The 24,369-nt window shown below is 40.5% G+C and overlaps 1 protein-coding gene across 1 annotated transcript in view; it reads left to right on the top strand.

The window, feature by feature from the left end:
* LOC100367971 (sulfotransferase 1E1-like) overlaps nt 1-16,039 on the top strand; it is a 41,810-nt gene extending 25,771 nt beyond the window's left edge. The window contains exon 7 of the mRNA XM_006814730.3: nt 13,961-16,039. Coding sequence (XP_006814793.2) covers nt 13,961-14,076 — 116 coding nt within the window. The 3' untranslated portion in view covers nt 14,077-16,039. The remainder of the gene's footprint in view (nt 1-13,960) is intronic.
* The last annotated feature ends 8,330 nt before the right edge of the window (nt 16,040-24,369 follow it).

The raw sequence follows: 24,369 nt of genomic DNA, 5'->3' as shown, positions 1-24,369 counted from the left end.
CTTACAACCAAACCAGCCATTTTCTTGCAACCAAACCAGCCATTTTCTTGCAACCAAACCAGCCATTGTCTCACAACCGAACCAGTCACTGTCTTACAACCATACCAGTCACTGTCTTACAACCAAACCAGTCATTGTCTTGCAACCAAACCAGCCATTGTCTCACAACCGAACCAGTCACTGTCTTACAACCAAACCAGTCATTGTCTTACAACCAAACCAGTCATTGTCTCACAACCAAACCAGTCACTGCCTTACAACCAAACCAGTCATTGTCTGACAACGAAACCAGTCATTGTCTTACAACCAATCCAGTCATTGTCTTACAACCATACCAGTCACTGCCTTACAACCAATCCAGTCATTGTCTTACAACCAAACCAGTCATTGTCTTACAACCAAACCAGTCATTGTCTTACAACCAAACCAGTCACTGTCTTACAACCAATCCAGTCATTGTCTTACAACCAAACCAGTCATTGTCTTACAACCAAACCAGTCATTGTCTTACAACCAAACCAGTCACTGTCTTACAACCAATCCAGTCATTGTCTTACAACCAAACCAGTCACTGTCTTACAACCAAACCAGTCACTGTCTTACAACCAAACCAGTCACTGTCTTACAACCATACCAGTCACTGCCTTACAACGAAACCAGTCACTGCCTTACAACGAAACCAGTCACTGTCTTACAACAAAACCAGTCACTGCCTTACAACCAAACCTGTCACTGTCTTACAACAAAACCTGTCACTGTCTTACAACCAAACCCGTCACTGTCTTACAACCAATCCAGTCATTGTCTTACAACCAAACCAGTCACTGCCTGACAACCAAACCAGTCACTGTCTTACAACCAATCCAGTCATTGTCTTACAACCAAACCAGTCACTGCCTTACAACCAAACCAGTCACTGCCTTACAAGCAAACCAGTCACTGTATTACAACCAAACCAGTCATTGTCTTACAACCAAACCAGTCACTGTCTTAAAACCAAACCAGTCATTGTCTCACAACCAAACCAGTCGTTGTCTCACAACCAAACCAGTCATTGTCTCACAACCAAACCAGTCATCGTCTTACAACCAAACCAGCCATTTTCTTGCAACCAAACCAGCCATTGTCTCACAACCGAACCAGTCACTGTCTTACAACCATACCAGTCACTGTCTTACAACCAAACCAGTCATTGTCTCACAACCAAACCAGTCACTGTCTTACAACCAAACCAGTCACTGTCTTACAACCAAACCAGTCATTGTCTTACAACCAAACCAGTCATTGTCTCACAACCAAACCAGTCACTGCCTTACAACCAAACCAGTCATTGTCTGACAACGAAACCAGTCATTGTCTTACAACCAATCCAGTCATTGTCTTACAACCATACCAGTCACTGCCTTACAACCAAACCAGTCACTGCCTTACAACCAAACCAGTCACTGTCTTACAACCAAACCAGTCACTGCCTTACAACCAAACCAGTCATTGTCTTACAACGAAACCAGTCATTATCTTACAACCATACCAGTCACTGCCTTACAACCAAACCAGTCACTGCCTTACAACCAAACCAGTCACTGCCTTACAACCAAACCAGTCACTGCCTTACAACCAAACCAGTCACTGCCTTACAACCAAACCAGTCACTGCCTTACAACCAAACCAGTCACTGTTTTACAACCAAACCAGTCACTGTCTTACAACCAAACAAGTCACTGCCTTACAACCAAACCAGTCACTGTTTTACAACGAAACCAGTCACTGTCTTACAACGAAACCAGTCACTGCCTTACAACCAAACCAGTCACTGTCTTACAAAACCAGTCACTGTCTTACAACCAAACCAGTCACTGTCTTACAACCAATCCAGTCATTGTCTTACAACCAAACCAGTCACTGCCTTACAACCAAACCAGTCATTGTCTTACAACCAATCCAGTCATTGTCTTACAATCAAACCAGTCATCGTCTTACAATCAAACCAGTCATCGTCTTACAACCAAACCAGTCACTGTCTTACAACCAAACCAGTCATTGTCTTACAACCAAACCAGTCATTGTCTCACAACCAAACCAGTCACTGCCTTACAACCAAACCAGTCATTGTCTGACAACGAAACCAGTCATTGTCTTACAACCAATCCAGTCATTGTCTTACAACCATACCAGTCACTGCCTTACAACCAAACCAGTCACTGCCTTACAACCAAACCAGTCACTGTCTTACAACCAAACCAGTCACTGCCTTACAACCAAACCAGTCATTGTCTTACAACGAAACCAGTCATTATCTTACAACCATACCAGTCACTGCCTTACAACCAAACCAGTCACTGCCTTACAACCAAACCAGTCACTGCCTTACAACCAAACCAGTCACTGCCTTACAACCAAACAAGTCACTGCCTTACAACCAAACCAGTCACTGTTTTACAACCAAACCAGTCACTGTCTTACAACCAAACAAGTCACTGCCTTACAACCAAACCAGTCACTGTTTTACAACGAAACCAGTCACTGTCTTACAACGAAACCAGTCACTGCCTTACAACCAAACCAGTCACTGTCTCACAAAACCAGTCACTGTCTTACAACCAAACCAGTCACTGTCTTACAACCAATCCAGTCATTGTCTTACAACCAAACCAGTCACTGCCTTACAACCAAACCAGTCATTGTCTTACAACCAATCCAGTCATTGTCTTACAATCAAACCAGTCATCGTCTTACAATCAAACCAGTCATCGTCTTACAACCAAACCAGTCACTGCCTTACAACCAAACCAGTCACTGTCTTACAACCAAACCAGTCACTGCCTTACAACCAAACCAGTCACTGTCTTACAACCAAACCAGTCACTGTCTTACAACCAAACCAGTCACTGTCTTACAACCAAACCAGTCACTGTCTTACAACCAAACCAGTCATTGTCTTACAACCATACCAGTCACTGCCTTACAACGAAACCAGTCACTGTCTTACAACGAAACCAGTCACTGCCTTACAACCAAACCAGTCACTGTCTTACAAAACCAGTCACTGTCTTACAACCAAACCAGTCACTGTCTTACAACCAATCCAGTCATTGTCTTACAACCAAACCAGTCACTGTCTTGCAACCAAACCAGTCACTGCCTTACAACCAAACCAGTCACTGTCTTACAACCAAACCAGTCACTGTCTTACAACCAAACCAGTCACTGTCTTACAACCAAACCAGTCATTGTCTTACAACCATACCAGTCACTGCCTTACAACGAAACCAGTCACTGTCTTACAACGAAACCAGTCACTGCCTTACAACCAAACCAGTCACTGTCTTACAACCAAACCAGTCACTGTCTTACAACCAAACCAGTCACTGTCTTACAACCAATCCAGTCATTGTCTTACAACCAAACCAGTCACTGCCTTACAACCAAACCAGTCATTGTCTTACAACCAATCCTGTCATTGTCTTACAATCAAACCAGTCATCGTCTTACAACCAAACCAGTCATTGTCTCACAACCAAACCAGTCATTGTCTCACAACCAAACCATACACTGCCTTACAACCAAACCAGTCACTGCCTTACAACCAAACCAGTCACTGTCTTACAACCAAACCAGTCACTGCCTTACAACCAAACCAGTCACTGTCTTACAATGAAACCAGTCACTGTCTTACAACCTAACCAGTCACTGTCTTACAACCAAACCAGTCACTGCCTTACAACCAAACTAGTCACTGCCTTACAACCAAACCAGTCATTGTTTTACAACCATACCAGTCACTGCCTTACAACCATACCAGTCACTGCCTTACAACCAAACCAGTCACTGCCTTACAACCAAACCAGTCACTGTCTTACAACCAAACCAGTCACTGCCTTACAACCAAACCAGTCACTGCCTTACAACCAAACCAGTCACTGTCTTACAACCAAACCAGTCACTGTCTTACAACCAAACCAGTCACTGTCTTACAACCAAACCAGTCACTGTCTTACAACCAAACCAGTCATTGTCTTACAACCATACCAGTCACTGCCTTACAACGGAACCAGTCACTGTCTTACAACGAAACCAGTCACTGCCTTACAACCAAACCAGTCACTGTCTTACAAAACCAGTCACTGTCTTACAACCAAACCAGTCACTGTCTTACAACCAATCCAGTCATTGTCTTACAACCAAACCAGTCACTGCCTTACAACGAAACCAGTCATTGTCTTACAACCAATCCAGTCATTGTCTTACAATCAAACCAGTCATCGTCTTACAACCAAACCAGTCATTGTCTCACAACCAAACCAGTCATTGTCTCACAACCAAACCAGTCACTGCCTTACAACCAAACCAGTCACTGCCTTACAACCAAACCAGTCACTGTCTTACAACCAAACCAGTCACTGCCTTACAACCAAACCAGTCACTGTCTTACAATGAAACCAGTCACTGTCTTACAACCTAACCAGTCACTGTCTTACAACCAAACCAGTCACTGTCTTACAACCATACCAGTCACTGCCTTACAACCAAACCAGTCACTGCCTTACAACCAAACCAATCATTGTCTGACAACGAAACCAGTCATTGTCTTACAACCAATCCAGTCATTGTCTTACAACCATACCAGTCACTGCCTTACAACCAAACCAGTCACTGCCTTACAACCAAACCAGTCACTGTCTTACAACCAAACCAGTCACTGTCTTACAACCAAACCAGTCACTGTCTTACAACCAAACCAGTCACTGCCTTACAACCAAACCAGTCATTGTCTTACAACGAAACCAGTCATTATCTTACAACCATACCAGTCACTGCCTTACAACCAAACCAGTCACTGTCTTACAACCAAACCAGTCACTGCCTTACAACCAAACCAGTCACTGCCTTACAAGCAAACCAGTCACTGTATTACAACCAAACCAGTCATTGACTTACAACCAAACCAGTCACTGCCTTACAACCAAACCAGTCATTGTCTTACAACGAAACCAATCATTGCCTTACAACCAATCCAGTCATTGTCTTACAACCAAACCAGTCACTATCTTACAACCAATCCAGTCATTGTCTTACAACCAAACCAGTCATTGTCTTACAACCAAACCAGTCACTGTCTTACAACCAATCCAGTCATTGTCTTACAACCAAACCAGTCATTGTCTTACAACGAAACCAGTCACTGCCTTACAACCAAACCAATCACTGTCTTACAACCAAACCAGTCATTGTCTTACAACCAAACCAGTCACTGCCTTACAACGAAACCAGTCATTGTCTTACAACCAATCCAGTCATTGTCTTACAATCAAACCAGTCATCGTCTTACAACCAAACCAGTCATTGTCTCACAACCAAACCAGTCATTGTCTCACAACCAAACCAGTCACTGCCTTACAACCAAACCAGTCACTGCCTTACAACCAAACCAGTCACTGTCTTACAACCAAACCAGTCACTGCCTTACAACCAAACCAGTCACTGTCTTACAATGAAACCAGTCACTGTCTTACAACCTAACCAGTCACTGTCTTACAACCAAACCAGTCACTGTCTTACAACCATACCAGTCACTGCCTTACAACCAAACCAGTCACTGCCTTACAACCAAACCAATCATTGTCTGACAACGAAACCAGTCATTGTCTTACAACCAATCCAGTCATTGTCTTACAACCATACCAGTCACTGCCTTACAACCAAACCAGTCACTGCCTTACAACCAAACCAGTCACTGTCTTACAACCAAACCAGTCACTGTCTTACAACCAAACCAGTCACTGTCTTACAACCAAACCAGTCACTGCCTTACAACCAAACCAGTCATTGTCTTACAACGAAACCAGTCATTATCTTACAACCATACCAGTCACTGCCTTACAACCAAACCAGTCACTGTCTTACAACCAAACCAGTCACTGCCTTACAACCAAACCAGTCACTGCCTTACAAGCAAACCAGTCACTGTATTACAACCAAACCAGTCATTGACTTACAACCAAACCAGTCACTGCCTTACAACCAAACCAGTCATTGTCTTACAACGAAACCAATCATTGCCTTACAACCAATCCAGTCATTGTCTTACAACCAAACCAGTCACTATCTTACAACCAATCCAGTCATTGTCTTACAACCAAACCAGTCATTGTCTTACAACCAAACCAGTCACTGTCTTACAACCAATCCAGTCATTGTCTTACAACCAAACCAGTCATTGTCTTACAACGAAACCAGTCACTGCCTTACAACCAAACCAATCACTGTCTTACAACCAAACCAGTCATTGTCTTACAACCATACCAGTCACTGCCTTACAACGAAACCAGTCACTGCCTTACAACGAAACCAGTCACTGCCTTACAACGAAACCAGTCACTGCCTTACAACCAAACCAGTCACTGTCTTACAACCAAACCAGTCACTGTCTTACAACCAAACCAGTCACTGTCTTACAACCAAACCAGTCACTGTCTTACAACTAAACCAGTCACTGCCTTACAACCAAACCAGTCATTGTCTTACAACGAAACCAGTCATTATCTTACAACCATACCAGTCACTGCCTTACAACGAAACCAGTCACTGCCTTACAACCAAACCAGTCACTGTCTTACAACCAAACCAGTCACTGTCTTACAACCAAACCAGTCACTGTCTTACAACCAAACCAGTCACTGTCTTACAACCAAACCAGTCATTGTCTTACATCCATACCAGTCACTGCCTTACAACTAAACCAGTCACTGTCTTACAACGAAACCAGTCACTGCCTTACAACCAAACCAGTCACTGTCTTACAACAAAACCAGTCACTGTCTTACAACCAAACCAGTCACTGTCTTACAACCAATCCAGTCATTGTCTTACAACCAAACCGGTCACTGCCTTACAACCAAACCAGTCATTGTCTTACAACGAAACCAGTCATTGTCTTACAACCAATCCAGTCATTGTCTTACAATGAAACCAGTCATCGTCTTACAACCAAACCAGTCATCGTCTCACAACCAAACCAGTCATTGTCTCACAACCAAACCAGTCACTGCCTTACAACCAAACCAGTCACTGCCTTACAACCAAACCAGTCACTGTCTTACAACCAAACCAGTCACTGCCTTACAACCAAACCAGTCACTGTCTTACAACGAAACCAGTCACTGTCTTACAACCTAACCAGTCACTGTCTTACAACCAAACCAGTCACTGTCTTACAACCAAACCAGTCACTTCCTTACAACCAAACCAGTCACTGCCTTACAACCAAACCAGTCATTGTCTTACAACGAAACCAGTCATTGTCTTACAACCATACCAGTCATTGTCTTACAACCAAACCAGTCACTGTCTTACAACCAATCCAGTCATTGTCTTACAACCAAACCAGTCATTGTCTTACAACGAAACCAGTCACTGCCTTACAACCAAACCAATCACTGTCTTACAACCAAACCAGTCCTTGTCTTACAACCATACCAGTCACTGCCTTACAACGAAACCAGTCACTGCCTTACAACGAAACCAGTCACTGCCTTACAACGAAACCAGTCACTGTCTTACAACGAAACCAGTCACTGTCTTACAACGAAACCAGTCACTACCTTACAACCAAACCTGTCACTGTCTTACAACGAAACCAGTCACTGTCTTACAACGAAACCAGTCACTACCTTACAACCAAACCTGTCACTGTCTTACAACAAAACCTGTCACTGTCTTACAACCAAACCAGTCACTGTCTTACAACCAATCCAGTCATTGTCTTACAACCAAATCAGTCACTGCCTTACAACCAAACCAGTCATTGTCTTACAACGAAACCAGTCATTGTCTTACAACCAATCCAGTCATTGTCTTACAACCAAACCAGTCATTGTCTTACAACCAAACCAGTCACTGTCTTACAACCAATCCAGTCATTGTCTTACAACCAAACCAGTCATTGTCTTACAACCAAACCAGTCACTGTCTTACAACCAATCCAGTCATTGTCTTACAACCAAACCAGTCACTGCCTTACAACCAAACCAGTCATTGTCTTACAACGAAACCAGTCATTGTCTTACAACGAAACCAGTCATTGTCTTACAACGAAACCAGTCATTGTCTTACAACCAATCCAGTCATTGTCTTACAACCAAACCAGTCACTGCCTTACAAGCAAACCAGTCACTGTATTACAACCAAACCAGTCATTGTTTTACAACCAAACCAGCCATTGTCTCACAACCGAACCAGTCACTGTCTTACAACCATACCAGTCACTGTCGTACAACCAAACCAGTCATTGTCTCACAACCAAACCAGTCACTGTCTTACAACCAAACCAGTCATTGTCTCACAACCAAACCAGTCACTGTCTCACAACCAAACCAGTCACTGCCTTACAACCAAACCAGTCACTGCCTTACAACCAAACCAGTCATTGTCTGACAACGAAACCAGTCATTGTCTTACAACCATACCAGTCATTGTCTTACAACCATACCAGTCACTGCCTTACAACCAAACCAGTCACTGCCTTACAACCAAACCAGTCACTGTCTTACAACCAAACCAGTCACTGCCTTACAACCAAACCAGTCACTGTCTTACAAAGAAACCAGTCACTGTCTTACAACCAAACCAATCACTGTCTTACAACCAAACCAGTCACTGTCTTACAACCAAACCAGTCTCTGCCTTACAACCAAACCATTCACTGCCTTACAACCAAACCAGTCACTACCTTACAACCAAACCAGTCACTGTCTTACAACCAAACCAGTCACTGCCTTTCAACCAAACCAGTCATTGTCTTACAACGAAACCAGTCATTGTCTTACAACCAATCCACTCATTGTCTTACAACCAAACCAGTCATTGTCTTACAACCAAACCAGTCACTGTCTTACAACCAATCCAGTCATTGTCTTACAACCAAACCAGTCATTGTCTTACAACCAAACCAGTCACTGTCTTACAACCAATCCAGTCATTGTCTTACAACCAAACCAGTCACTGCCTTACAACCAAACCAGTCATTGTCTTACAACGAAACCAGTCATTGTCTTACAACCAAACCAGTCATTGTCTTACAACCAAACCAGTCACTGCCTTACAAGCAAACCAGTCACTGTATTACAACCAAACCAGTCACTGTCTTACAACCAAACCAGTCACTGTCTTAAAACCAAACCAGTCATTGTCTCACAACGAAACCAGTCATTGTCTCACAACCAAACCAGTCACTGTCTTACAACCATACCAGTCACTGTCTTACAACCAAACCAGTCATTGTCTCACAACCAAACCAGTCACTGTCTTACAACCAAACCAGTCATTGTCTTACAACCAAACCAGTCATTGTCTCATAACCAAACCAGTCACTGCCTTACAACCAAACCAGTCATTGTGTGACAACGAAACCAGTCATTGTCTTACAACCAATCCAGTCATTGTCTTACAACCATACCAGTCACTGCCTTACAACCAAACCAGTCACTGCCTTACAACCAAACCAGTCACTTCCTTACAACCAAACCAGTCACTGCCTTACAACCAAACCAGTCACTGCCTTACAACCAAACCAGTCACTGTCTTACAATGAAACCAGTCACTGTCTTACAACCAAACCAGTCACTGTCTTACAACCAAACCAGTCACTGTCTTACAACCAAACCAGTCACTGTCTTACAACCAAACCAGTCACTGTCTTACAACCAAACCAGTCACTGTCTTACAACCAAACCAGTCACTGCCTTACAACCAAACCAGTCACTGCCTTACAACGAAACCAGTCGCTGTCTTACAACGAAACCAGTCACTGCCTTACAACCAAACCTGTCACTGTCTTACAACAAAACCTGTCACTGTCTTACAACCAAACCAGTCATTGTCTTACAACCAATCCAGTCATTGTCTTACAACCAAACCAGTCACTGCCTTACAACCAAACCAGTCATTGTCTTACAGCGAAACCAGTCATTGTCTTACAACGAAACCAGTCATTGTCTTACAACCAAACCAGTCATTGTCTTACAACCAAACCAGTCACTGCCTTACAAGCAAACCAGTCACTGTATTACAACCAAACCAGTCATTGTCTTACAACCAAAGCAGTCACTGTCTTACAACCAAAGCAGTCACTGTCTTACAACCAAACCAGTCACTGCCTTACAACCAAACCTGTCATTGTCTTACAACCAATCCAGTCATTGTCTTACAACGAAACCAGTCACTGCCTTACAAGCAAACCAGTCACTGTATTACAACCAAACCAGTCATTGTCTTACAACCAAACCAGTCACTGTCTTACAACCAAACCAGTCATTGTCTCGCAACCAAACCAGTCATTGTCTCACAACCAAACCAGCCATTGTCTCACAACCGAACCAGTCACTGTCTTACAACCATACCAGTCACTGTCTTACAACCAAACCAGTCATTGTCTCACAAGCAAACCAGTCACTGTCTTACAACCAAACCAGTCATTGTCTCACAACCAAACCAGTCATTGTCTCACAACCAAACCAGTCACTGCCTTACAACCAAACCAGTCACTGCCTTACAACCAAACCAGTCACTGCCTTACAACCAAACCAGTCATTGTCTGACAACCAAACCAGTCATTGCCTTACAACCATACCAGTCATTGTCTTACAACCAAACCAGTCACTGTCTTACAACCAAACCAGTCACTGTCTTACAACCAAACCAGTCACTGCCTTACAACCAAACCAGTCACTGCCTTACAACCAAACCAGTCACTGTCTTACAACCAATCCAGTCATTGTCTTACAATCAAACCAGTCATCGTCTTACAACCAAACCAGTCATTGTCTCACAACCAAACCAGTCATTGTCTCACAACCAAACCAGTCACTGCCTTACAACCAAACCAGTCATTGTCTGAGAACGAAACCAGTCATTGTCTTACAACCATACCAGTCACTGCCTTACAACCAAACCAGTCACTGCCTTACAACCAAACCAGTCACTGTCTTACAACCAAACCAGTCACTGCCTTACAACTAAACCAGTCACTGTCTTACAATGAAACCAGTCACTGTCATACAACCAAACCAGTCACTGTCTTACAACCAAACCAGTCACTGTCTTACAACCAAACCAGTCACTGCCTTACAACCAAACCAGTCATTGTCTTACAACGAAACCAGTCATTGTCTTACAACCATACCAGTCACTGCCTTACAACCAAACCAGTCACTGCCTTACAACCAAACCAGTCAGTCTTACAACCAAACCAGTCACTGCCTTACAACCAAACCAGTCACTGCCTTACAACCAAACCAGTCACTGTCTTACAACCAAACCAGTCACTGTCTTACAACCAAACCAGTCACTGCCTTACAACCAAACCAGTCACTGCCTTACAACCAAACCAGTCACTGCCTTACAAACAAACCAGTCACTGTCTTACAACGAAACCAGTCACTGCCTTACAACAAAACCAGTCACTGCCTTACAACAAAACCAGTCACTGCCTTACAACCAAACCAGTCACTGTCTTACAACCAAACCAGTCATTGTCTTACAACCATACCAGTCACTGCCTTACAACGAAACCAGCACTGTCTTACAACGAAACCAGTCACTGCCTTACAACCAAACCAGTCACTGTCTTACAACCAATCCAGTCATTGTCTTACAATCAAACCAGTCACTGCCTTACAACCAAACCAGTCACTGCCTTACAACCAAACCAGTCACTGTCTTACAACCAAACCAGTCACTGCCTTACAACTAAACCAGTCACTGTCTTACAATGAAACCAGTCACTGTCATACAACCAAACCAGTCATTATCTTACAACCATACCAGTCACTGTCTTACAACCAATCCAGTCATTGTCTTACAACCAAACCAGTCACTGCCTTACAACCAAACCAGTCATTGTCTTACAACGAAACCAGTCATTGTCTTACAACCAATCCAGTCATTGTCTTACAATCAAACCAGTCATCGTCTTACAACCAAACCCGTCATTGTTTTACAACCAAACCAGTCATTGTCTCACAACCAAACCAACCAGTCATTGTCTTACAACCAAATCTGTCATTGTCTCACAACCAATCTAGTCATTGTCTTTCAAACAAACCAGTCATTGTCTTACAACCAAACCAGTCATTGTATCACAACCAAACCAGTCATTGTCTTACAATCAAACCAGTCATTTTCTTACAACCAAACCAGTCACTGTCTCACAAACAAACCTGTCATTGTCTTACACCCAAACCAGTCATTGTCTTACAACCAAACCAGTCATCGTCTTACAACCGAATCAATCACGATCTTACAACCAAACCCGTCATCGTCTCACAACGAAACCAGTCATTGTCTTACAACCAAACCAGTCATTGTCTTACAACCAAACCAGTCATTATCTGACAACCAAACCAGTCATTGTCTCACAACCAATCCATTCATCGTCTTACTACCAAACCAGTCATTGTCTTACAACCAATCCAGTCATCATCTTACAACCAAACCAGTCATTGTCTCGCAGCCAAACCAGTCACAGCCTTACAACCAAACCAGTTATTATCTTACAAGCAAACCAGTCATTATCTTACAACCAAACCAGTCATTGTCTCACAACCAAACCAGTCACTGGCTTACAACCAAACCAGTCACTGGCTTACAACCAAACCAGTCATTATCTTACAACCAAACCAGTCATTGTCTCACAACCAAACCAGTCACTGGCTTACAACCAAACCAGTCATTGTCTTACAACCAAATCAGTCTTTATCTTACAACCAAACCAGTCATTGCCTTACAACCAAAGCAGCCATTGTCTTACAACCATACCATTCACAGTCTTACAACCAAACCATTCTCTGTCTTTCAACCAAACCAGGCACTGCCTTACAACCAAACCAGCCATTGTCTTACAACCAAACCTGTCACTGTCTTACAACCAAATCAGTCGTCGTCTTACACCCAAGTAAGTCATAGTCTTACAACCTAACCAGTCATTGTCTCACAACCAAACCAGTCATTGTCTTACAACCAAACCAGTCACTGTCTTACAACCAAACCAGTCACTGTCTTACAACCAAACCAGTCACTGTCTTACAACCAAACCAGTCATTGTCTCACAACCAAACCAGTCATTGTCTCACAACCAATCCAGTCATTGTCTTTCAACCAAACCAGTCACTGCCTTACAACCAAACCAGTCATTGTCTTACAACCAAACCAGTCATTGTCTCACAACCAATCTAGTCATTGTCTTTCAACCAAACCAGTCATTGTCCCACAACCAAACCAGTCATTGTCTCACAACCAATCCAGTCATCGTCTTACAACCAAACAGTCATTGTCTTACAACCAAACCAGTCATTGTCTTACAACCAAACCAGTTATTGTCTCACAACCAATCCAGTCATCGTCTTACAATCAAACCAGTCATTGTCTTACAACCAAACCAGTCATTGTCCCACAGCCAAACCAGTCACAGCCTTACAACCAAACCAGTCATTATCTTACAAGCAAACCAGTCATTATCTTACAACCAAACCAGTCATTGTCTCACAGCCAAACCAGTCACTGGCTTACAACCAAACCAGTCATTATCTTACAACCAAACCAGTCATTGTCTCACAACCAAACCAGTCATTGTCTTACAACCAAACCAGTCATTGTCTCACAACCAAACCAGTCACTGGCTTACAACCAAACCAGTCATTGTCTTACAACCAAACCAGTCATTGTCTTACAACCAAACCAGTCATTGTCTCACAACCAAACCTGTCATTGTCTTACAACCAAACCAGTCATTGTCTCACAACCAAACCAGTCATTGTCTTACAACCAATCCAGTCATCGTCTTACAACCAAACCAGTCACTGTCTTACAACCAAAGCAGTAATTCTCTTACAAAAAATCCAGTTCATTATTTGCTTGTGGGAAAACCAGACATTTTATTCTCATAAACAATGTTGTTTATTCACAGGTAAAGTTGGTGGTTGGAAGAACTATTTCACTGTAGCTGATAATGAACTATTTGATTCGCATTACAAAGTTTGGATCAAGGACAGCGATTTGAAGATGCAATTTGACCTTCCATAGTGACCTGCAAGATATCTTCTACAGTGGAATATGTGATATCGCCCATGTAGCATAGGATACATTCTTCAGATTAATTTCGATCGTCTTGTGGCTGGACAATTTTGACAAATTTCCTATCTTGAGCCAAACTGGCTCTTTGAACAAAACTCTTGTGATGTACGTGCAGTTTTCTATCGTAACATGCGTTCTATTGTTCTGTTTTCTACGATCTATAACTTGTTTTCACAGGGGGAAATAAGGCGATGTCGCACCGGCGCATGTCATACAGCAGAGTTTAAGAACGTGTGGGGTTGACCAGGTTATCACACTACTTTGAATGTTGTGATTCACAATGTGAACACAAATGCAGACGTTAAATGCTCTCTATCACTGACTTAATCTTTCCAATTGTTTATACATTATAACAACAGCTTATTAATAATGCTAATGATATTAATGTTTTGTCTTTAACAACAAACAACTGTGCTTTTTCTGTACCAGTGAGTTACACTTGTGAAATTTAGGCGAGAAGCTGGATGAATTAGGTTTCCCGCAAATTTGGAAAGAAGACATTTTCGGCAATTTGTTAGTAATGGACCCGATTGACGAAAACAAGTGAACTGTGTATTGCTGGATGTGAGCGCAAGGGTGTTTTGGTGTCTCTAGAACAAGAATAGAATAACACAGCAAACGACTGTGAGAACACAACTAATATATTAACAAATATTCCATTAAAAAAGGGCCATCGCTCGAAACGTCTGGTTAGTAAATAATAAGAACTCTGATAACCTACAGGCGAATGACACCCCATCAACGTAAATATGATTTGTTGAATAGACACAGCTCAAAAGTCTTCGCAAGTTCGCAGAAATCATTATTAAAAATAGAGAATAGGTCGCCATTATTAATTACATATTACAATGTCTAATAATTTACCAAAACCTGTTTTACCCCCGTTAAGCAGTAATTCTCTTACAAAAAATCCAGTTCATTATTTGATTGTGGGAAAACCAGACATTTTATTCTCATAAACAATGTTGTTTATTCACAGGTAAAGTTAGTGGTTGTGGTTTCCCGCAAATTTGGAAAGAATACATTTTCGGCAATTTGTTAGTAATGGACCTGATTGACGAAAACAAGTGAACTGCGTATTGCTGCATGTGAGCGCAAGGGTGTTTTGGTGTCTCTAGAACAAGAATAGAATAACACAGCAAACGACTGTGAGAACACAACTAATATATTAACAAATATTCCATTAAAAAAGGGCCATCGCTCGAAACGTCTGGTTAGTGAATAATAAGAACTCTGATAACCTACAGGCGAATGACACCCCATCAACGTAAATATGATTTGTTGAATACACAGCTCAAAAGTCTACGCAAGTTCGCAGAAATCATTATTAAAAATAGAGAATAGGTCGCCATTATTAATTACATATTACAATGTCTAATAATTTACCAAAACCTGTTTTACCCCCGTTAACCACTATTATAATTCACATCAAGGCAAAGGATTATGTAGGCACCAACGATATTTTTCTCTTTAAAGGGGGGGGGGGGTTCATTTTGTACTTTACAAAAAAACTGCTTTGTAAACTGCTTTTATTAATATGACAGTCTAATAAGCAAGCTTTAGATTGGGGATTGGAATCTTTAGCAAAAACTAGCTCCATTAAAAATGGAATGACACTGTCAGCTTGATCAATGCTTTCAATCCCAATACCTATGCAGTTGAATTGATTTAATTGTTAGGAATTGGACGAGAGACTTAACTTACATATCACATATGTGCACAACTGAAATATTTAGACTACTATTGCAGATAGAGATATGCAATCAGTACCCAAGTGAAGACGTATAACAGGAAATATGCCTAACATCTGAGATGACCATATTTGGTTGTGTTACACACGAATGCAATATCAATATATATGAGCTCATTATTATGTCTGAATTAAATTTGTTGTAAATGTTCATTTTAAAAATTGGTGTGTAATCTATATAGCATCAGTTATGTGTGTAAATATCCATTATTACACAGTGAAAGGCATAAAGATGTAGCAAAATTAGTCCCCGTTCAGGCGCAGCCTGAAAAGGGGACTTATAATTCATATTCCTTTTTCCGTCTCCAACATTTTCTCAGAAATTCTACAGCAGATATCAGTGAAACTTGGCAGGTTGATGAACAAGTCTCCTCCGAGTATGCACATAATTTTTTTTCCAGATCTGAAAATCCCAAGTGGGTCTTTTTCACGATTTTTATCTATCCGCTTCACACAACTCAAGCATGATATCGGTAGAAACAATCGATCGACTGTTATTATATGAGTGGTAGGCAAATGTACCGGCGACTGACTAAATATGCCGAGCCTACTTTAGGTCATTTTTTATTATCCAAGAAACGTTCCAAGCGCCCGTGAGACCAGTATGAGTACTTTGTTCTGCCCCATTGTACCAGACGTCCACGCATTGTCTTCAGCAACCAACCACACGAATAAATCACCAGGTCTCTGAGGTATACACAGTGTCGGTAAATTTATAGGGCAAAATGAATAAAATGTTCGTGCTGGACAAGTTCCTTTTTACGTATCTTATTGACGTTATAGAAATCCACAAACGAAAATGGCTACCACTTGAGACGACGCCTCCACAGGCGTGAATAGGTTAATGCACGCGATTTTTTTGCACACACATACGGAAAAAAATCTATTCAAAACAGCGCCCTCACAGACGTAAATAAGTTAATCCACGCGTTTTTTTTCTTTTCACACATACGAAATTTTCATTCGACCTCACACACTCCATTTTTAAAAACACACACGTCATTTTTTAACACACGTCGTTTTTAACACACACGTCATTTTTAAAAACACACACGTCATTTTTAAACACACACGCCATTTTTAAAAACACACACGTCATTTTTTAACACGCACGTCGTTTTTAAACACACGCCATCTTTAAAAACACACACGTCGTTTTAAACACGCGCCATTTTTAAAAACACACACGTCGTTTTTAAACACACACGTCATTTTTAAACACACGCCATTTTTAAAAACACACACGTTATTTTTAAAACACACGTTTTTTAAAACACCCACGCCATTTAATACACACACATGATTTTTTAAAGCACATACCATTAAAACGCACAGTCACGCCGTTTTTTTAAAAAATGCACACATTTTAAAACACACACGCCACGGCCTCCAATACGTACGTAATTTTGAATTATTAGTACGTTTTCTTCTAGTATACACAAAATAATAAATTTACATTCCGCGCCTCGTATATGGTAATATTACATTATAGATTTTTGTTGCATTTGCAGCAAATAGTTACTAAACAATGAGAAATCTATAGGATTGGATATATCTCTCAGCTGGCTTCACATGCATAGTTAAAGACTGTCTAACCGGTGTTTATACCAGGATAGACGGTCTGTGGTTACAGCTTCATGTTCCGAGTAATCGTAAGAAATTGACATTATAATAGAAAATCATGAAAGACTGTCAGTCCCATGCAATTAATAGCAAGTGAAATTCCTGGGATTGAAACATATATTTTGAAGTCACTGATGTAGGCAATGAATAACTTCAAGTTGGCATAAAGACTAGGTATTTTATTAATCAGTGCTGAACTGGAGGCTAAATTATAATTAAGTTTGTTGTCATATAATTTATTTCAATTTTTCTTGAAGTCAAATAGAATACACTGGTGAAACACGGTAGTAACCGTGAGTGAAAGGATGTTTTGGGAGTGTAGTTACTTTGTTTATGGAGTGGTAGGATCGGGTGTCGTATAATTTATTCATTCTAACTCTCATGAAGTCGCATAGAATTTCACTTAATTTATTTTCGCTGAAACGTTTTCAAGCATTACATGTGAATCCAATTTTCACTGTGCTGTGTCTCAATATAATATGAGGGAAATGGCATTTTCACTGGAATTTATTTCAGTGGAAAAATGTTTTCAGTGGAAATGAAGTATACCACATTATTACATATGTACTGCAGTTTATTTTGATTCGTCTCTAAAATCAAAATCGGTATTTCCACACCCCATATGCAAACAAAGTAGTCCTTTCAGCAGCGTTTTCGAAACATAGCAGAAATAAACAATAATTAGAAGTGCGATATTTTACCCTTGGGGTACATGAATATACTTGGCCGAGTGAAATGAAATTTGAACAACAGTAATGGTACTTCTGGGCAGTCACTTATTTGGACTAAAACTAATTTGCATATTCGTATAAGGTGCCCGGTTTTAGTTATGAACCGACGTTCATGTCCTACCATGGTAACAGCCAAAACATGTTGTTTGTTTTTTAGCGGAGCGGCGCGCCAACCAGCCTACCGGCTTGTTTTCATTGACCGAAGTATTTTTTATTTTGTACACTAGTACCTTCGCGGTGAGTGGCTTTCGCGGTAATTGGGTTTCGTATCTACAGGGTTTCGCGGGGAGTAGGGCTTTGTCTCAGTAACTGGTCCTTTCATCCTTGTTGGGAATTAAAGTTTTATGTTTCTTCAACAACTGGCACTATTCTGGGAATACCATCCTGGCAGGAGTTCCAAAATAAGACCCATGCTCTGATAATGCCTCTAGTTTCAAAAACCAATAAACATTATCATTATGATCTTATTGGCGTTGCAAAGGAAAGTTGAATATTGTTCATTGAAATTAATAATCCTCAGAACCGTTTTCCAATATAGATAAATTGTAGTACGTAACAAGCTGTATAACTCAGTCTCAACAATGAAATAAAGGAATATATATATTTACATTATTTATATTTATTATACTTTTATTGCTACTGTACTGATAGAAATACTGTATTTCTAAATATGCAATAAATATTATTATTTACTAATGCATTGTAATACAACTAATTCAAATTGAAAGAAATTGCAATATAAAGTATTCATCAGTAATACTTCTCAAAGGCGTATTTCGCATGTGTACATATTTTAATAAAAAGAGATATACTAACACAAATGAAATATTAATTATTTCATATTTTATTATATAAGCTGCACAACAGTAATCAATATTTTTCCTTGCTAGAATGATGTGTATACGGGAATCCTGATAAAGTTCACAACTGGCGATTTAGCAGTATTAGGAATTGACAACATTCCGTGAATTTGATTACCTAACATGTTTAGGTTCATGCCTGCAAGCTGCAGAGCACGTACCTAAGCGGCTGTCCCTCCAGCAAATAGTTAAGCCAAGGCGGTTTTGATATCGAAATCAAGAAACCCTCCGATTTGACACAATCTGGGAAGTTCGAATTACTAAATGAAGTACAGGACGACAAAGCTGAAATATCCAAGAACCAATGCATACCAAAAATCTCAAAAGTGAATATTCGTGGTGTTTTCTAATTCTAATCGGACCGGAAGTGGGAATTTGTTAGTACTTTAAATAACATATTGGCGATACGCTCCGCTAGGATTGCCCTTAAAATCACTTAAGGTTTGTATGTGTGTGATTTCCAGTGTTTTCAGGTATTATTTCCTCTGTCATTTTTTTTGCCTTGGCCGATTTCGCTCAAAAATAGCGGGTAGGTCACACCTTCACCCTAGTTATTAGAAAAAATCTGGGAAAAAAAATTGGCCCACCGTTGCCATAGCAACAGCCAAAAAAATAGCTGGATTGGATAGCTTCGCGCCAAATGTATCTCCTCCTACAAATATGGGATAAAACACCCCTAACATAGCTCATTCTACTCAGCTTGAGTGTAGACACAAAGTTACTATTTGAATTTGTTTTCATTAAAGTTGGGGTCACTGTTCACCAAGAATTGCTTTTTAACACTTCTGTGATTTTTTTGGCTTGGCTGATTTTGTTCATACTTGACAGGCAGGTCGTACCGTCACTAATTGGAATACTTTCGCCCCAAATTTATTACCTCTTACCAGTCTTGTAATATCAGTGTTTAAATGATCATGCTTTTTATTTTGGCTATGTTGCCTGCACACCAGTAAGAGATCACCGGCACCGACATTGTATCAACATAATCCCAATGCAACTTTGAACTTTGAATGAACTGTAAATGCTGCCTTCAATCTAGAAAATACTATTGCAAAACGGTTGTAAATATTAAATTTAACAGCAGAATACGTCCTAGCAATAAAATAAAGTGACTTCTAAAGACTGAGTGTTTTATTGGTGAACTTCGTATACGGTGCCCGGTGCCTACCGTGGCAACAGCTGAAAACATGTTGCTTTTTTTTGAGCGAAGCCGATCGCCAACCAGTCTACCGGATTGTTTTAGTATAAGCTAGTAACAATTTGTTAATAATTATGGGATGATTTGTAGGCATAAGATTGTTATGTGAACTTCGTTCATTAATGGAATACTGTGCGATGACGCTATTTTCAGGGCCTAACTGATTCAGGCTCCTATATTGACTATGTCCCAGGCCGTTTACTAGTACCAACCTACTTACTTGTCAGTGTCTGTTATATACAGCCTAGAACACGTCAGAATAGTAAAAAAAAGTCGGTTGCCCGTGCCATGAGAGCCGGCCACAGAACCAAAACAATCTGTCAGCCTTCGCCGCCCACAGCATGGATATGATGTTATATTGCATAGAAATGAACAGTAAATGCAGTTGTCCCGGTCAGCAATCGAATCGTCAATCATAGTGGTCGTAAGTGAATGTTGTCAAGTTCGAGAGTGTGTTTTAACGTACAGCGACGTGAACATGTTCTATATTCACCCAAAACAACGACGAACCTGAAACAAAAGTAACCGTCTGATCTAAACGACCTGCGTCTATGAAAATCGGGTCTTATCTCACTTGCGTTTCCGATCGACAGAAAGTCGAGCCAATCTACCATGATTGTTTGCTTATCACCAATTCACAAAGGTCAACAACGATTTTAAACGTGAATTTAACGACGAACGTTTGAAACAAATGTTCTGGTTATCTCAAGTGCGACTACATTCTTTGTAACAAACTTGAGGGACTGTAAAACGCAATTTATGGTATGCGACTTAAAAATGCAATTTACACGTGAATTTCCCAACAAAGGTTTAAATGTTTTAATTGTACGTGGTGTGGCACAAGTGTGGAAAGCTGTGGAATATAATGGCAACAACCTTCGAAAGCATTGTTATGCTAATTTGATTTCCAGCATGTTAGTTGACAAAGAAATGTAAGATTTCTTGAATTTGCGGCGATAGCTACATGGATTTGAACCAAAATGTTAATGTAATAGAAGGCAAATGAACTCATCAAGCAAAAAAGAGTTTTTCCAGTCCGAGCCAAAATGGAGGCACATACCATTTTGACTCTTGAGGGGAATGGAAATCAGTTGATTTGAGGGTGTCACAATAAGCGAGGGAGTAAATCGTTTTTATGCTACGAAAAAAATGAAGACCTTGAACGTACTTTTTGGACTTCAGTACAACGTCATTTTTGTTTGATTACCTAACGTTTTTAGGTTCATGTGCTGTAATATACAGAGCACATACCTAAGCGGCCGCCCCCAGCAAATAATGAAGCAAAGGCATTTTCGATGTCAAAATCGCGAAACTCTCCCCTTTACGCAAACTGGGAAGTTCGAATTACTAAACGAAGTACAGGACGACGAAGCTTAGATATCCAAGAACCAGCACATATCAAAAATTATATCTCAAAAGTGAATATTCGTGGTGTATTTTAAGTCTAACCGGACCATAAGTTGGAATTTGTTAGTACTCTAAATATCCAAATATATTTTAGTATAAGGTAGTAACACATTTTCGTCTGCTATTTTTTATCCAGTTCAAATCGTTCAGCACCATGTTTGGCGTATTAGGTGTACATTACATGGAATACTACGATTGGGAGAACTTGATGTATGTTGACTGAGTTTTATCATAGACCATCAACATCAAAGTACCAGGAGGTTTCTGCTGGCGACGTTACCCAGTTCCAAATAAAGATTACCAACGCCAAATGAATAATCAAGATTCACTCAATCCACGGCTAACAAGCAACATCACAAGCGAAGTTGTAGCGTGCAGCTCAGCGACGATCGCTGTCGACGAAAGTCATTCCGTCAGTAGAGTACTACAGTTGCACGGTATGTTTGCTAATCCATAATTCTGTGGAGGAACTTTTAACTTAATTTAAACTACGTATGACTGATTTGAAACATTCTATCGAGATCGGACGGTGCCCTATCGTACCAACCCTTCACCATTGTATTCAAACGAACCATGTGGTGTGCTGTTACATTCTCCTTCAAACCCGAGATTCAACCATTAGGGGCGTTTTAATAAAAAAAAACATTGCAAATCATGCAAATTAAAAAAATTTAAACCAGTATACAAAAACAGAAATACTCAGCGATGCAAACGAAGGATAGATATTACTTTTCAGTATACACATCTCTGTTGATACAATCATTCACATATTCTACTCCCAATTATTCTTGCGTGAAATGGAATAGCCTCTTTCCATGTTGACATTCTGAGTAAAATCACGTGATAGACTGTTACAATTGGCCGTTACATATTCTTTCATCTGTCTGGAATATGTGTTTAATTAGTTCTCATTCAAGCGACAATGCATATTCCCAGTGGGAGTGAACCTAGTTCAAATCAGTCTCCCATTAAAAAATAGGGGTGTTTTCAGCAAAAAACGAATAACCCCGGAGTGCACACAATACACTGAATTTCAGAACAAATCTTGCATTAGTTACAGCAGCAGAATACCACAGAAATATCAGACAAAACATGAAAACACTATATATTGTATTTTGGCCTGAACCCTCTCTATTGCAATTCCAGGAATTACCCCCATATGTGAAACCATTTCCACCCTGTTATCACCCAACCCAGAAAACAAATTCTTAATACCACGCTGAAGCGTTTGGTAACAAGGTTTATATGCAAATGTTGGGTTGTTTCGCCCCATGGTGCATTGCGCTCTCTGAATCCTTTTTCACTTGTTGGTCGGTCACCATGTGGAGTGGTTGCCTGTCGCTTTTTGTGAGCCACATAATTGTCTTGCCAGCAGTCGGTCGTTAAAGCTTGCACTAAAACTGTAATTTAAATTCAGGTATTTAGTAAACCATTACTTTTACTAAAGGTTGTATATATTTGTAATTAGTACATTTATTTTAGTATTTATCGCTACCGGCACGTCGGAGCTTGCAAATACGACGCGTACCGTATTTCTATGCCATACTTTGTAAACTAGTTCTTTCTTTATGTCTTATCTGACAACATTTAATGATATCGTTACTCGGTTTTGTAGTGAAATGTATATAATTTATATTTATTGAACTGTATATTTATGTTGCTATTTCCACAATGTGTCATTCCAAATTTGACACGTGGGAAAAAGTTGGCTTGCACTAAGACTGTAATTTAAATTCAGTTGCAGAGTTGTCGGGCTATATTTTTGCGCCGTAATGGGACGTGCCACGTAGGAGAAATTGGTAAACTCGGAACACGTATAACCAGGATCTTGGCGTTGGCTACAAACAACCGTGTTGTCAAGCTGGATAACTACCTTGCTGTCGCAATTATTTCCTATATATGAAGAGATTATAGTGAACTGTAGTGATTTGTTAATTGTATTTTATATAGTTAAATGTATCTGCGAACATGTGCTGCCCATTACTATGATCAGCACTATGATCAGCACTTAATCTATTTCTACCGGGGTATATGATTTGTGCATATTACCGCAATTCAGGTGCCACTGTTTTGAATATTGTTATATAATAGTCTATTGCCATTATTGGTTGTTCCACTATCGTGTATACTATCAGGGGTAATTCCTCTCCTCTGGGGTTCTCCACGCGTGTCAGGGGGAATCTCGTCTCGTCTCTCTATCGCGTCCCCTTGAGGTACGGGATCGGGAAAGTCACTTAAGCTTTACAGTCAAATAGACGCACACAACCAAATACGTTTCAACTCTCGTCTTAGTCGGTCAGTCGAGCACTCTATAAGACACAGCGCCCTGGGGAAAAGTCCCCAAGACTTTCGCAAGGCTGTCCCAAGACTCTCTCTAGACTGCGTCAAGACTCGCCAAGACTCTCTAGACTCTCTCTCGACTGCCTCTGTCCTGGTGTACTCGCCAAGACCAACTAAAACAACAGATACGCAAAAACAAATTCATCACAATACGTTACACAGGTGAGAGTGTACCTGAAGTATTCGGTGAAAAATTGAGTTGATTGGATTTGGCTTATCTATCTTGCTGGTTACAAACAAAGTGGACCTCGTTTTGTTACAATTAGTCTGTACATTCTCCCTAGGTGACGTGCACTCGGCACAGACGTGACTGACTTTATAATTTATAATTTT

This window comes from Saccoglossus kowalevskii, chromosome 10, assembly GCF_978046115.1.
Source record: "Saccoglossus kowalevskii chromosome 10, keSacKowa6.1, whole genome shotgun sequence".
In the NCBI taxonomy this organism is placed as follows: Eukaryota; Metazoa; Hemichordata; class Enteropneusta; family Harrimaniidae; genus Saccoglossus; species Saccoglossus kowalevskii.
This window is presented reverse-complemented; position numbering and strand designations above follow the sequence as displayed.